Genomic DNA, 16,532 nt, shown 5'->3' with positions numbered 1-16,532 from the left:
AAAAAAAAAAAAAAAAAAAAAAAGAAGATTTCCTATGCTGTCCTTATTCACTAAGGATAAAAATTTCATTTTTCAAATGCAATTTAATTGCCAGATTTCAGCAAGATTATTTTAAAATATATGAAAGTAGAATAATGGTCCCCATCCCTAAAGCAGTTAAAACACTACTGGAAAGACACTCTGAAATTTCCAAGCACTGGTAGGGAAAATACTGAATTTGAAAGAACAAGAGGCTTCTCACCAAGCCCTTTAGCCAGCCAGGTGTTGACTCCCTGGGGAGCAGCATCATAGGCCGTGTGAGGAGAGTAGATCCCGACTCTGCTCTCCAGCGCCCGGATCACCAGGCGCTCTTTCCAGGTTTTCCAGGTGATGCACTTCATAGGTCGGAAAATGGGCGGATGGTAGGAGAGAATGAGATCTGCCTTTCTGCAGTGTGCCTCCTCCATCACTTCTTCTGTCAAATCAAGAGCGTGTTTACAGTGTGTGGTGGGCTTGGTTCCACCAGTAATCCAACATTGTCCCAACTCTCAGCAAATGAGAGGGATGCAAAGTCATTCAAAGAGGAAAGGAGAGCCTTTAGATCCATGAAGGAACGGGAAGAACTGCAGATCAGGGAACGGATTAGGCGGACTGTCGTGGGGACCAGGCATACACGAGATGACAACATGCAGAAGTCAGGTAAAACTGACTATCTGAAGTCAAAACACAGAAAATGGACATTTGAGACAGCAAAGCATACGAGCAAAAGAGCTGTAGTCCTACGTGCCTGGCTTCAAATACTGGCTCTGCCACTTACTGGCACACAGTATCATAGGTAAGTCATTTAACCTCTCTGAGCTTGTTTTCTCATCTACAAAATGAAGACACTATAACTTACCTCACAGGCCGTCTGGAGGAGTAAATGGATTAAGATGTTTAAGTCACCTTGCACAAACCTGGTGCACAACACACAGTTATGTTCCTTCCCTCCTCCCTGCCCCCTCCCACACACCCTTGTTCTTTTTTTTTTTTTGTGGTACGCGGGCCTCTCACTGCCGTGGCCTCTCCCATTGCGGAGCACAGGCTCCGGACGCACAGGCCCAGTGGCCATGGCCACAGGCCCAGCCACTCCGCAGCACGGGAGATCTTCCTGGACCGGGGCACGAACCCGTGTCCCCTGCATCGGCAGGTGGACCCCCAACCACTGTGCCACCAGGGAAGCCCACACCCTTGTTCTTGTTCTCCCCACCTGTGCTTCAACCACCCTTCTCCATTTCTCTAAATATTACCCTTCCTTCCAAGACCCTTTCGACTTCCTAAATAAAGCTTTTCTTGACAAACCTTCCTTTTCAGTGTCTTCCCTCTCCCTGTCCCACCTGCTTCTGCACTTGTTATTCTCATAATATTATATTCCTGTTTGTCTGTCTCCCCCAGTACGCTAAAGCTACTGGAGGACAGACTACCTTTTCTGTATCTCAGGATCACCAACATAGGCCAGCATTAAATGCTTTCTATTCAGAATGACACAGTCCCCCTTCCCCCATCATAACAGAATTTGGAGTTAGGGTGGTACATACTGACATTAAAAAGTGCTTTATCAAAAGAGTAACAATAACATATTTAAAAAGTTAAGTGTTTTGTACGGACACCAAGGGGGGAAAGTGGCGGGGTATGGGTGGTGGTAGGATGAACTGGGAGATAGGGATTGACATGTATACACTGATATGTATAAAGTAGATAACTAATAAGAACCTGCTGTATAAAAAATAAATAAAGGGTCTTCCCTGGTGGCGCAGTGGTTGAGAGTCCGCCTGCCGATGCAGGGGATACAGGTTCGTGCCCCAGTCCGGGAAGATCCCACATGCCGTGGAGCAGCTGGGCCCGTGAGCCATGGCCGCTGAGCCTGCGTGTCCGGAGCCTGTGCTCCGCAACGGGAGAGGCCACAACAGTGAGAGGCCCGCGTACCGAAAAATAAATAAAATAATTAATTAATTAATTAATTTAATTAAAAAAATTAGTTAAAAAAAAAAAGTTAAGTGTTTTATCAGCAGCCAGAACCATGGGATGCACAGGTGAGGCACTCTGTGAATGGGTAGGGTCAAGGCAGGAAAGGGCAGGAGCTGCTGCCCCTGAGCCAACAGCTACCTGCCACACAAAGGCCAGAATCAAGAGGTGGGAGAGGTGAAGATGTAAGGGCCCACACAGTCTGTAAGCCTTGTAGACATCTATATCCAATACAAAACGTAACACTGTCAGCTCCATTCTTAAATGTAGTATCTATGAACACTTGTTTTTGAAGAAAAGCATTTCATGGTATGCAAAATAATTAACAAGAAAGCATAGTCAATTGTAAATTTAATGAAATACTCATAACTCAATTTCAAAAGCAAATTTTTTTCAATATTTGTATGCAGAAATATTTAATATTGGGACTTCCCTGGTGGCACAGGGGTTAAGAATCAGGCTGCCAATGCAGGGGTGACGGGTTCGAGCCCTGGTCCGGGAAGACCCCACCTGCCGTGGAACAACTAAGCCCGTGCTCCACAACTATTGCGCCCTCGCTCTAGAGCCCGTGGGCCGCAACTACTGAAGCCCGCATGCCTAGAGCCTGTGCTCCGTAACAAGAGAAGCCACCACAAGAAGCCTGCACACCGCAACCAAGAGTAGCCCCCGCTCGCCGCAAGTAGAGAAAGCCTGCGTGCAGCAACGAAGACCCAATGCAGACAAAAATAAAATAATAAAAAAAGAAATATTTAATGCACTTATTCAATATACAGTTTGGAGTGAGGTGGAACCACTCGAACCTGGGGTCTTGGAAGATCTTCTAAGGGTCCTTATACCACTTCCATTCTCCAGATTCCACGTCCTGATACTACTCCACTCTCCAGACTCTTCTAAATCTCGCAAGCCCTAAGGTGAAGCTCTAATGGGCCACCATGCCGGTTCTGTTCCCTACTGTTACATTTGAAGGAGCCCTTGTAAGTAACAAAACACTCCCCATTTCCTACGAACCTGAGTAGCTTTAAGTCACAATTAACGAGAATGGGAGGCGGCAGAGAATGGTGGGAAGAGCACCGACTCTAAAACCAGACTGACTCCCAAAGCCACAGCTGTCTCTGAGGACTCTACCTCTGTGGTTTCCACCTCTGAAGGGTGCAAATAATAGTGCCCAGCTCACAGCGTGGTTGCAAGATTTAACCGTGAAGCTGGGAACAATGCCTAGCCTAGAGTCTGCACTATTTATTATTATTATTTATTATTATTATTATTATTTGCAGTACGCGGGCCTCTCACTGTTGTGGCCTCTCCCGTTGCGGAGCACAGGCTCCGGAAGCGCAGGCTCAGCGGCCATGGCTCACGGGCCGAGCCGCTCCGCGGCTTGTGGGATCTTCCCGGACCGGGGCACGAACCCGCGTCCCCTGCATCGACAGGCGGGCTCTCAACCACTGCGCCACCAGGGAAGTCCTGCACTATTTATTATTAAGATTCATTAGCAAGGCCCACTCTACAGCCTGCAAACTGCGCCCTCTTGTTTCAGTCCCACTTCAGGCCTTTTCTAGAACAATGAAGAGCGCAGGTGGCACGGCCCATAAGTCCGTGAGTTAAGTCCCCGGGCCCTCTAGAGCGCTATGCTCTCCCGCGGCAAGCCGGTTTTCTGCGCCTATCTCCTCCCCTGCCACCTTTCGCTGCAGCAGGCTCGTAAACCACAGTCCGCCGCCAAGGCTTCAGCTACCCACGCTGAAACTCATCCCCCGCAAGACTCACCAGCCCCGGGAACTCCGCGAACGCTACTTCCGGCCCTCCGCGGAACTTCCTGGCTTCGTGAGAGTGGGCGGGGCGGGGGAGCCGGTCGGAGGTGGTCCTTCCGGCTTTGCGTCTGAGCCCAAGGCACTTCTAGAGGATGACCATAGTTACGCTTCTTGTCTTATTGTAATTATTAAAAGATAATTTTGACCCTTTCATAGTCAAAAGTGTACCTGGTGGGGAGAAATTGGTGTCTCCCTAGTTCTAGTTGTTTGGTTTGAGACAGGGAGGAGGGGGCGGAGGGAGGAGGCGAGCAGGTGAGGGGCGTTCTCTCTAATGGGTCCCTTGCTCGACATCCGGTGGCCTGAAGAAACAATTTTAAATCTACAGACCCGTGGGAGCAGCTGCGATTGCACCTTTGCTCTTTTAACAACCGCTGTGCTAATCGAAGTGGTTAAGTAAGTATGGGGTAACGTCACTTATTCTTTCATTCACTTAACTCAAATGCTCGCAGAGTGCTGTGTATGTTAGTTCTTGGACTGCTTCCAGTGAGTATTCTGTACGGGGAGGGTGTTGTTGAAATAAGACAATTAGTAAAGCATAGAGTATATTAGTGCTAAGTGCTATGAAAAGGAAATCGTTAAGGCAGGTTTAAATAGAGTTATCAGGTCCAGACCAGACTTTTGAGAAGAGACTTGGAGGTGAGGAAAATAGCCGTACAGATGTCTGAGTGTACGTGTTCCAGGCAAGGGGAACACCCAGTGCCTAGACCCCAAGGCGGGAATGTACCCGGCCCGTGAAGAGTGAGCAGTGGAAGTGGGAGTTGAGGGGCTTGAGACGAGTAGTATCGCCTGATCGCTTTCATAACCGGGTTTTTATTACTTGGGGCAGGATGGGTGCTCATCAAGTGTGAGTTAAGAGAGGGAAATGAATTTAATTGTTTTTTCTTTTGGAAATAGAGGCTCGTTTTTGAACTTCTCTCAGTAAACTGAGAAAGTAACAGTACTTCCTGAAAGCATCAAGAAGAAAAATGGTAAATTTTACAGAATTCTTATGAATGTCTTTCATTATAAGTAATTTTTAGAAATTCAGTCAAGGGAAATAAAACTGCATGGAAATTTCAGTGACAAAACAGAGCAATGATAATCTGTAGAAGAATACAGTGTAAAGTGATTTCAGATTCTTTTATGTTTTTCACTTAAAACACAGAATTTACCTTTTATGGAAAAAGATTGATACAAGATGGATAGAGATGGAAAGGTGGTGTTGCAGGGGCAAAAGAGCATAGCCAGGTGTGATCATTTTAATTGGATCCTTTTGCTCTTGATCTAAGGTGGACAACTATTGTAAGAAGAGAATTTTAAAAGGAAGCCTCAGAAGTTTTCCACCCTCTCTGGAATGGGGTAACAGAAGGAATATTCTAGCTACCAAAACAACAGATTAAACAAAAAGCAAGCAGGAAGAAGTACTCTGCTTACCTCTGCACTTTGACGATCTGAAAACACTGACACTTTTTATGTCTGTTGTGTTTAGTGGAGAAAGAAATTGTTTTTTAAGTCTCTCGCAATTAAATTACATAAGGGAAATGGTGGAAACTATGTTTGTAAAAGTCGTTTTCTTACTATTTTTCAATATATATTAATGACTTAGTGAATTGCCACATAAGTCAGTAATACTAACATAAAAACTGTTTTTATTTTTATTGATGAAAAATTCAAACTTAAAATGATTATTTCCATCACAATATTTGCTCCCAAATATTTTAGCATAGATATCATTTTACCTTAACATTTATATTTCTCTTCTGGAATTTTTTTTCTACTGCTGAAATAAATTTTGAAGAAATACAACTTATCTCTCAGAGCTACTGTGTGGGTGGATCATCTCTGAAATGGTGTTTATTTCTGTTTTTATTCAGGTAGTCATCTTTAATATCTAGTTAGGGAAATGATACAGTGCACAAAGTCACCTGAAGAAATCTCATTCATTCTCACATTCTCTCTCCTTTTTAGTCGGTGACACTGCATACAGATGTAGGTGATATTAAAATAGAAGTCTTCTGTGAGAGGACACCCAAAACATGTGAAGTGAGTACCGTAATGTATGTATAAAAGATGAGTTAATGCAACAGGATAACCATTTTGAAATTGAGTCATCTAACTTAAACAACATCCAAAAAAAAAGTTTCTATAAAACTATTGTCAAGAAAAACCCACAATGATAATTTCTGGTCTAATTTACACTTCTTTTTCTGATGTCAAAGTTGGATCAAAGAAAGGATAGAGGGCTTCCCTGGTGGCGCAGTGGTTGAGAGTCCACCTGCCTATGCAGAGGACACGGGTTCGTGCCCCGGTCCGGGAAGATCCCACATGCCGCGGAGCGGCTGGGCCCGTGAGCCATGGCCACTGGGCCTGTGCATACGGAGCCTGTGCTCCATAATGGGAGAGGCCACATCAGTGGGAGGCCCGCGTACCGCAAAAAAAAAAAAAAAAAGGGTAGAGAATTTTTCTCTAACCATAGAGTGGGTAGTATCTTTTTCTTTTGGCTCATTTTCCTCAAGAAATGTAAATAATCATTAGATATTAGGTAAGAGAATTGTTCCATACATTATTTCGCTTGTTTAAATGACAAGGTTCTATCCTTGTCATTTAAACAAAGGAAAAAAGAGGGAGTTCCCTGGCGGTGCAGTGGTTAGGACTTGGTGCTTTCACTGCCATGGCCCAGGTTCAGTCCCTGGTCAGGGAACTAAGATCCTGCAAGCTTCGTGGCTCAGCCAAAAAAAAAAAAAGAGAGAGAGAAATACAAGAAGGAAAAAGAGTCAGCTATACATATTCATTCATTGAGTAATTTATTTATGGAAGGCTATCTTGCCAGCAACTAGAACTACAGTGATGAACAAGAGACATGCCTTGCTATTGTGGAGCTAATATTCTACCCGGGAAGGTAGGCAGGGGGGAAGATTCATTCTAGAAAAAAAGTAATTCTAGAGGGTAATAATGCTTTGAAGGAAATAAAGTTGTGAGATAGAGAATAATGGGAAAGGATTTATTTAAAAGAAGGTGAGGGCAAGCCTAGCCAAGAAAGTGATGCTTTAAAAACTGAGTGTGAGGGCTTCCCTGGTGGCGCAGTGGTTGAGAGTCTGCCTGCCGATGCCCCTGTCCGGGAAGATCCCACATGCCGCAGAGCGGCTGGGCCCGTGAGCCATGGGCGTCCGGAGCCTGTGCTCCGCGACGGGAGAGGCCACAGCAGTGAGAGACCCACGTACCGCAAAAAAAACTGAGTGCAAAAGGTAATGAAGGCATCTCTCTGGAAGGACTTATAAAAAGAACATTCCAGGTATAGAAATAGCAGGTACAAAGGCCTTAAGGTGGGACGCCTGTGTTTTTTGGATGAATTTTCAGAAGCCTGATGGGGTTAACACAGTAAGCAGCAGGGAAGGGGTTATTAACATTATGAGATGTAGAAGTAGGCTAGGTCATGCAGGGCTTGCTAGGCTCTCCTGAGGATTTTGCATTTTATTTCAAGAACAGAAGGAAGCTATTGAAGAGTTTTAGGCAGTGACATTATCCAAAGTAATGCCTAAAAGATATCATTTAAATAGGTTGTTGTAGTGTTTTCAGTAAATACGATTGGCTTTTTTTTTTCCTTTGGATGTGTTCTGTCTTTCTTAATGTGCGCAGGCTTTCTCTAGTTGTGGTGAGTGGGCTTCTCATTGCAGTGGCTTCTCGTTGTGGAGCATGGTCTCTAGGTGTGCGTGCTCCAGGGCGCAGGCTCAGTAGTTGTGGCGCACAGGCTTAGTTGCTCCGCGGCATGTGGGATCTTCCTGGACCAGGGCTCGAACCTATGTCCCCTGCATTGGCAGGCAGATTCTTAACCACTGCACCACCAGGGAAGTCCCTACCATTGGTTCTTTATCTTAAATATTCTTAAATCTTAAATGGTTCTTATCTTCTGCTACATCATTTCTCAATCATTTTTTTTATTCTCTTCAGAATTTCTTGGCTCTTTGTGCCAGTAATTACTACAATGGCTGTATATTTCATAGGAATATCAAGGGTTTCATGGTTCAAACAGGAGATCCGACAGGTAAGTTATTCCAGTAATACCTTGGGTATATACCTAGGGTATGTAGTGTGAAGAAGAGACTAGACAAAGAATAGGAAAAAAAAGCATGTGGGGTTTTTATAACTTACCTTAGCAAGAAATTTTTAAGCAGAAGCTACTAGCACCGAGCCCTGAAGTATGAACAATATTGATAAGGAGGGGTTTTGGTTTTTGTAGAGATATTTTATTTTTATGGTTTTTAAAGTTCAATTTTGGTAAGTAAGAGAGGACATACCAAATTTTATTTGTATTTAAAGGGTTATGCTATATAAACTAGCCCTTATGTTTAGAAAATGAACCCTTTTTTAGCTTTAATTAAATACTTTTTTTCATTTGTTCGTCTTGTAATATAGGTACTGGAAGAGGAGGTAGCAGTATCTGGGGCAAGAAATTTGAAGATGAATACAGTGAATATCTTAAGGTAAACCCAAAATACTTCAAAATCTATTTTTTCATGCTATGTTTACACTTGGAAACTTTGATACATATGTTGTAATAATACAGGTTAAAATAATTGGGCTTCCCTGGTGGCGCAGTGGTTGAGAGTCCGCCTGCCAGTGCAGGGGGCACGGGTTCGTGCCCCAGTCCGGGAAGATCCCATATGCCGCAGAGTGGCTGGGCATGTGAGCCATGGCCGCTGAGCCTGCGTGTCCGGAGCCTGTGCTCCGCAACGGGAGAGGCCACAACAGTGAGAGGCCCGCGTACCGCAAAAAAAGAAAAAAAAAAAAAAAAACATCCTTTTTCTGAATTGGAAATGAAATGATTTTTTAGGCATTAATGAATGACTGCTTCCTTGGTACTAATCTGTCATCCTATGCCAGTGGTTTTCAGACTTTGCTGTTACAGATTCACCTGTGGAAGTTTTAAAACTATAAAAGATTAGGGCCTTACCTCCCTAAGTCCAGAGAAAAAGTAGAACTGATTAGGACCTTGATTATATTTTAAGGTTCCCTGGTGATTCCTAGACAGACAAGGTTAAGAACTATTTTCTTATATACCAGAGTTGAGGATGCGTATTGAATTTTCACGTACTCTAACCCAGAAATTCCATTCCCACATGTTTACCCTAGAGAAATTCATGTACATGTGCACTAGGAAGCATGTACAAGAGTGTTCCTAGAGTACTATTGGTAATAACAAAAGTCTAGAAACTGTCTGTTGATCTTTGAATGGACAAGTTGTAGTATATTCAGAAGTAAAATGTTATACAGTGAAAGAAATCAGAACTACAGCTATGTATACATGTATGAATCTTAGAAACATAATGTTTTTTGTTGGTTTTTTTTGGGTTTTTTTGCGGTACGCGGGCCTCTTACTGTTGTGGCCTCTTCCGTTGCGGAGCGCAGGCTCCGGACACGCAGGCTCAGCGGCCATGGCTCATGGGCCCAGCCGCTCCGCGGCATGTAGGATCTTTCTGGACCGGGGCACAAACCCGTGTCCCCTGCATCGGCAGGCGGACTCTCAACCACTGCGCCACCAGGGAAGCCCAAGAAACATAATGTTAAGTGTAGAAATCATTTCCCGGAAGACTACAAGTAGTATGATACTATTTTATAGAGCTCACAAACAAGCAAAAGGAAACAATATATTGTATAGGCATGTGTTGAATGTAAAGATATCAGAACACTGGTTACCTCTTGGAGAGGCTGAAGTAATAGCTGAGAGGAGCACATAGGCATATGCAACAGTTTGGTAAATTTTAATTCTTAAAACTTGGAAATAGGTTAATGGGTGCTGATTTTATTAAGTTGTAAGTGGTACATGTATTCTTATGTATGTATCAAACACTACATATGTTATTGGTAGTCACCTTTTAGCGAACGGTAAAGCATTAATATCTCTATGAAGCTGCATCTCTGTAGTTTGTCTTATTAGTGTCCCCTGATGAATAGCTAAAGATAGAGTAATCATTGGAGTTACTTTTAGTTTATTTTATATTTGGGCATCTCCCTGTAAGACAGTTCTGTCTTCAATCTTATCAGTAAAGTCCTTTTAATTCCTGTACACAGTCACTTGTATAGCAAATAGTATCATGAATATTAGAGTTAGACAAGGCCTTCCTTAGATCATCCAGTCCTGGGGTTATAAACTGACTGCCCATGGATGGAAGACCCACAGATGCATTCTCTATGGCCATTGGTTTAAAAAGATTGTAAACGTCATGAGGCAAGAGCTACACTATTCCTTTTGCCAGGCTCCACCATTCCCTAATGTTTACATTCTGCCCAATTATCAATTTATTATCTGGTAACCCTTGTGAGCATTTGAATTATGAATAAACCACTGAATTAGTCCAACCTCCCTTGTTTTACAGATAAGGAAACTAGCCAGAGTCCAGTGTATATGTGAAGAGATTATGGGGATTTTGGTTTTGTTGTCTGCCTGATCATTTCATGCCAGCACACTGTTCCTTAATATAAATGTAAGGATTATTTCTATTATACATTGGTATTGCCAAAAGTGTTTGTGGCTCTGCTTCTCCAAAGGTGAAATTAATTGGGGAATATGATTTGATATATATATAAACAACTTAGATACAAGTTTCCAGAGATACAGATAATACAGAAACTGAACATTTGGATTAGCCCTAATGGAAGCTGATTACATGTTTTCTTGATCCCTTAAATACTGGGAAGGTAGAGTGCACGTCTTGTTTCAGTCCTTTATTTGGAATACTTATGTAAAAACAGCTAATACTTTGGTCTTTCTTTTTCAGCACAACGTTAGAGGTGTTGTATCTATGGCTAATAATGGCCCAAACACCAATGGATCTCAGTTCTTCATCACCTATGGGAAGCAGCCACATCTGGACATGAAATACACAGTATTTGGAAAGTGAGTATTCTGGTTATGGTTTTCTTTGGAATTTCAATGCAAAGGATGCATATGAGTGGCTGTGATGATAGCATAACTAATACTCAAAGAGCAGTATGAGAGCTAAACGTACCTGAAATTTAAGTCCACCACGTAACAGCCCTGTGACCTTGGGAAACTTACAACCTCTCTGAGCCTCAGTTTTCTTATTTTGTAAAAGAAGGGCCAGTACTATTTTTTCAGGATCATTATGCAAGTTAACAGCATGTATCTGTTTTCATTAAGAATAGCATCTTGCATCAACTAACACATCTGAAAAACAGTTGCTTAAACAAGATGGACTGTGATAGTGGTTCTATTATATCACCAGTGTTCCAGGTGCCTCTGTCTTTCTTCTCAACCGTCTTTAGCTATCATTCTGAAGCTCACTTCATGGCCATAACTTGGGCAGCACAGCCCCAGCCAGAACAGTTATACTCCAAGTAGGAAGAAGGAGGAAGGGCAAAGGTGCTTGCCAGCTGAGTTAGCCCCTTTCTCAAGAGCTCTCCTGGAAAGCCCAGAACTTACCTACAAGGGAGGGTAGGCAGTGTTTCTTAGCCAGACATATTGCCACTCGCAATAAAACCAGGCCTCTGTGAATAAGAAGGGGAGATTGGATCCTAGGGAGTGTTAAGCAGTCTCTGCAAGAATATCCATTACAAGCCCTCTACCTGGGAATTGCTTTTATAAATCAACAGGAAGTCAGTTTGTCAACAAATATTTACTATGCTTAATAAACCAAGCCACAGTTTTAGAGTTTGTTTTATTGAACAGTTTGAATGCCAAGCTAGGTTAATTAAAAATAGAAGAGTCTACAGCTTTTCTTTTTTATTCCATATACATGTCTAATTTATAGATTAGTAATAGTCAATGAGAAGGAATATTATAGCCTTTAGTAGTTTTTGTGGGCTTCACGAATTTGCGTGTCTTCCTTGCTCAGGGGCCATGCTAACCTTCTCTGTATCGTTCCAATTTTAGTATATGTGCTGCCGAAGCGAGCACCAGACTCCCTTTTTTTTCTTTTCTCCCTTAATCCACCATTCAGAATTATTGATTAGTAATTACTAGGACTTATCTTACTGGATTGGGAAAAAAACTGTAGAGTTTAGAACAAGGATTCTTAATCTTTGGTCCAGTACCTCCTTGAAGTTGTTTTGTATATATGCACGTACATTTTTCTGAGGAAAAGGGTACATAGCTTTCCACTGGTTCTCAAAGGGGCCCATGTCCCAGATACTTAACTAGGCTTACTTGCTTCAATTCTACATGCCCTTTTTTGCCTGAGATCTGTTTCTTGTACCCTCTTTCTCTCTTACTGACCCAGAAGGTAGGAAAGCCTTTAGTTAGTTAGTTTTTACTGGAGTATAGTTGCTTTACAATGTTGTGTTAGTTTCTGCTGTACAGCAAAATGAATCAGCTATACATATACCTATATCCCCTCTTTTTTGGATTTCCTTCCCATGGGAAAGCATTTAAAACTTATAATTTCAAGACCTTAATTGTCCTACATTTGGGTGTAAAATCCAAAGGCTTTGGTTATAGTATCACTTTAGTGGAAATGTAAAATAAAATGGAAATCTGTTATCTTTTTTTAAAGTACATAGTATGTCTTAGGAATTGATTTGAATTGCACTTTTTCTTAGCAAATGTTTTAGACTAACTTTCTAGAACATATTAGAAGGATAGCTCTCAATATATATATATTTTTTCTTGATAGAAACATGAAGTGGGCTTGCTGGAAGTGGCTTAACTGTTGATCTTCTCTTCTCCTATTCTGAATATTGTTTTTTGTTGTCCAGAAGCAAAAAATAAAAACACTGTATTTAAACAATAAAGTGCAAAGAGGCCACCCGCTTCAGGACCTTCAGTGTAGGGCAGTACTGATAATACTAGTGTCATCCTTACATACTTTCTCCAGGTTTTTCCTATAACAAAGAAAACCTTATGACTGGTTATATTGGCCCCATTTGTAGCTATTCCATGTGAATGAGGCCGAATGCAATGTTTAGATACTTTGGTGGGAATACTCCTTTCCATTGCTATTGTTGTCTAAAGGCATAAAAATGAATTTTTGTTTCTGAATTTTGGCCCCTACCTATGGCAGAAAATCAAAGCGATATTTTATTGTACACTCAACTGGGGAATTCAAAGAACTATGAGACATGGTGAGACTGTAATTGCTATAGGTATTTGGATATTATGTTTCAATCTCAGGATATTTTCAAACATTATATTGTTTCTCTTTCAGGGTAATAGATGGTCTGGAGACTCTAGATGAATTGGAGAAGTTACCAGTAAATGAGAAGACATATCGACCTCTTAATGATGTACACATTAAGGACATAACTATTCATGCCAACCCATTTGCTCAGTAGCTATAATAGACCTGGACAAATACTTGGCAAACTATTCAAGGAACACACCTATTATGGTTTACCCAGTTTTAATTATGTCAGAGATTGCATCATTATACAACTTGTTTACAACTAAGATCTACTTGTTTACAGCTAAGATTTTCTATGAGTTGGTGGTACCAAGGGAAGCCAAACAGCTTTTACTCCTATTCTTAGAGGGTATCCTTTACTGTAACTATTACCTAATGCATTTCTTTAATTTTTTTTTTAAAAAACCCTATGTTTAATTTTGTTTTTCCATATAAATATTCATTTTAAAATGCTGAGTCTCAAATCTAGGCATTGTTGAGCACCCTAATTACATGCTCCTACCATATGTAGTCCACATCCTGGAAATATTATTTTCTATTAATTATTTACTTTATACAGTTCGAAAGAGGAAGGACAAATAGAGAGATGGCCTAGAAAGGCTGGTCAATCCAGTTGTTATTTTTCCCTGGTCTTTATAGTAGAGGCTCAGAGAAGTCTCGAAGTACAGTAAACACTCAGAATTTCCCGACTGATGTGCCCATGGAACATTTTTTAAAAATATATCTTTTCTTGTAAAGCAATTATACCCCAATAAAGATGTTAAAAATAAATAAATAAATAAATAAAACTCTTAAAAAATATATATCTTTTCAAAATGCAGGGTAAAAAATAAATATAATGCAGGATAGAGTTCTACAGATGATCCATTTAAAAAATACAGTCAGTTGTAGAGTTCTGGTCTGGGTTTGAATCACAGCTCTGCCCCCTAATATTAACTTTAGGCAAGTTAATATCTCCAAGCTTTAATTTTCTCATACATAAATAATCCTTCACATGACTCTTGTGAGGATTAAATGAAATAGTGTGTATAAAGCTTCTGGCATGTAGTAAGTGTTCTGTAGCAAGTAAATGGAAGCTGTGCTCTTAACCATATCAGGGCTCTCACCTAATCAGGCCATTTATCAGGCTCTACCATTGATTTGTTAAAGAACTATGTCCCACTCACTGTCTAGATCACCTAGGTTAGATGTGGGGTATTTCTAAAACGGATACCAAACCTTTCTTCGTTTGTATCATTTCTGCAGATGGCTGATCTAATTGATTCTTAACTGCAATTTGGGAGTTAGCTTGCAGTTATTCTCTTGTTACTATTGGTACCTTCCATACCTTACACTAAACTGAGGGGCTAGTTACACTAATGCCCTCATGTTTTGTTTCACCCTTTTAATTTAACCATTAGTTTCTAGAATTAGTATTAAGGCCTTTTTTAGGCCAGAATTTGGTTTGCCACTTCTTATACTTGATATCTTTCTTCTCCAAACATGTCATTGAATTTTTGTCACCACCCTTAAGAGTATTTTACTGATTGTCAGGAAGTTTTTGTACTGACTGACATTGCCTCAATTTTTATTCCAAACTGTGCCATTTTTTTAGTGGTACAAATATGACTTCTGGGTTCTGAGAGCTCATTCTTATGTCTTATTCTTATGTCTGCTTAGCTGTACCCATAAGGATCTCATAGATAGGGAGGTATAGTGGCTCTCCCTTGGGCCTCTCGTAGGCTACCATGAGGATCAAAATCCAGAACGTTGATTTCTGTCCACTCACACTGAATTGACTGGTTCACTGATCACATTAGCAGTTGGGTAATTGACATTCTGTTCCATGTATTACTTGGCAGTAAGTACAAACTACTCAGAAGACTAGAAGACTAGAATATTGCTGATCAACCCAAGTTCTCTTTAAAACGAAAGTAATGTGGTTCCCCAACTAGACAAGAGGTTGGCAAACTGCAGCCCTCAGGCTGGCCACCTGTTTTTGCAGATAACATTTTCTTGGAACTCTGCCATTCCCATGTTTATGCAGTAGCTCTGGTTGTTTTGTGCTACAAGAGCAGAAATGATTGGCTGTGACAGAGACCAAATAGCCTGCAAGCCTAGAATATTTACTCTCTGTTTAAGAAAGTTTGCCAACCCTTGACCCAGACTATCAGAAGTTGCCAAATAATCATGGTTTCACAGCAAAGGGAGTTAAAACTCATACATGTTTAAGGGATAGTATAAACTACGCCTGAAACCTGCTTCACCATGTTGCTGAAAAATCGGCTTCCCTGTGCACTGAGGCCGAACAGAAATACGGAGACGGGGATTTTGGAGGAAGAGAGAGATGGCTTTATTTTTCTGCTAGGCAGAAAGGAAGACACAGCAAGCTAGCGCCTCAACTGTGCCCCCCCCTCCTTGGGAATCGGGAGATTTTAGATGTGGGGCTCACAGCCCAGCGTGGTTAAGGATCAAAGTAGTGAAGGTCTTGCATGCTTCCTTTCCTTTGCATTATTTCAAAACAGGCGTCAGGCTGCCTGGTAATTTGGGTCCGGCAGTCTGAACTGCGTCCATTTGCCTCTGGTTTATCGGCCTGTGACCTTGTCTCTGAAATTCAAAAACTATAGGGGGTGATTTGTTACAAGGGGCGTGTAGAATGTAAGTGCCAGGAGTGAGAGGTGGGGTATGTAACACACAGAGTCAGGGGTGATGGGGGCCGAATGTAAATTACGTAGTGTCAGGGAGTGAGGTTCGCTTTGTAAAGTACAAATCCACTTACTACAAATTAGTGACAGTTAAACAAGGAGTGATTAACTCAGGGCCGGCTGTGCTGCTCCTTTTGCCTGCTCGATGCTCCCTTTTTTCCCCTTGCTCTCAGGAGAAGGAGAAAGAAAACTCACTTCTATTTACATCACAACATGATTAACTCTCTCAGGGCCGGCTGTGCTGCTTCTCTGCCTGCTGGCTGCTCCCTTTGTCTCCCTTGCTCTCAGGGGAGGGAAAACTTCATGGCTATTTTTGCTGCAGCCACCATTCTTGAATTGTAACTGAATTCATTAGAATTCTTGAGTCCTGTTAGATCCTCGTTTGGAGCGCTTGAGTAGAAGGTTTGCAGACCTTTTGGTTAATGGCAAATTGAATAGTTGTAATTCATACCTTGGTTGAACTTGGAAATTTCCAAATCCATTTAGCAACACATTCATAATCTCTATGGTGGGTATTTCTGAAGGCATGTTTTTTTGTTGTTTGAACAACTAAAACTAGTAAGTAATTTATTGAGCTTCTTCCAGATTTGGATACAAAGGACATCGGACACTATCTACTCCATGGGAGCACCGTCTAAGGACCTAAGAGACATGTAAATAGATAAATTTTAATACAAAGGACTCAACTTTTAATGTTTAGTAAAGTGGATAGATTAGTTGCTATTTCACTAATGGATTGGTGGTTCTTTAAATTCAGTTTGTACCAATTGTGGTTCAGGTAGTGATACTCCATATAATAATTCTAAAGCAAATCTAGAAGAATACATGATAATGGAAAAATTTTAAAATATAATGAAAAAGGAATTAATCCCAATCTTTATAAAGCTGCAAATATCAATATTAAAACTGTGATGTGTGAGGGATAAAACTAGAATAATAGAAAG

The 16,532-nt window shown here is 41.3% G+C and overlaps 2 protein-coding genes across 2 annotated transcripts in view; one reads left to right on the top strand and one right to left on the bottom strand.

Annotated features, from left to right (window-relative positions):
- The window catches only part of NIF3L1 (NGG1 interacting factor 3 like 1), a 12,085-nt gene extending 11,418 nt beyond the window's left edge, over positions 1-667 (bottom strand). The window contains 2 exon segments of the mRNA XM_007469206.1: positions 242-466; positions 469-667. Coding sequence (XP_007469268.1) covers positions 242-466; positions 469-667 — 424 coding nt within the window.
- On the top strand, positions 666-13,472 carry PPIL3 (peptidylprolyl isomerase like 3). Its single transcript, XM_007469223.1, has 7 exons — positions 666-814; positions 3,672-3,909; positions 5,736-5,810; positions 7,716-7,809; positions 8,181-8,248; positions 10,544-10,662; positions 12,929-13,472. The coding sequence occupies exons 1-7, from the start codon at positions 666-668 to the stop codon at positions 13,053-13,055; spliced, it is 870 nt and encodes a 289-aa protein (XP_007469285.1). The 3' UTR covers positions 13,056-13,472.
- The last annotated feature ends 3,060 nt before the right edge of the window (positions 13,473-16,532 follow it).

This window comes from Lipotes vexillifer, unplaced genomic scaffold (genome assembly GCF_000442215.2).
Source record: "Lipotes vexillifer unplaced genomic scaffold, Lipotes_vexillifer_v1.1 scaffold648, whole genome shotgun sequence".
Taxonomy (NCBI): domain Eukaryota; kingdom Metazoa; phylum Chordata; class Mammalia; order Artiodactyla; family Lipotidae; genus Lipotes; species Lipotes vexillifer.
Note: the sequence above shows the minus strand (reverse complement) of the source record. Positions and strands in the feature narration are given on the sequence as shown.

What these genes read in the sequence shown, in the direction of transcription:
- PPIL3 (XM_007469223.1), top strand. Translation starts at nt 666, where the DNA reads ATGCAGAAGTCAGGTAAAACTGACTATCTGAAGTCAAAACACAGAAAA. An exon ending in ACTGGCACACAGTATCATAG is followed by an intron (nt 815 to 3,671) that starts GTAAGTCATTTA and finishes CTTTCGCTGCAG; the next exon opens with CAGGCTCGTAAACCACAGTC. An exon ending in AATACAGTGAATATCTTAAG is followed by an intron (nt 8,249 to 10,543) that starts GTAAACCCAAAA and finishes TTTCTTTTTCAG; the next exon opens with CACAACGTTAGAGGTGTTGT.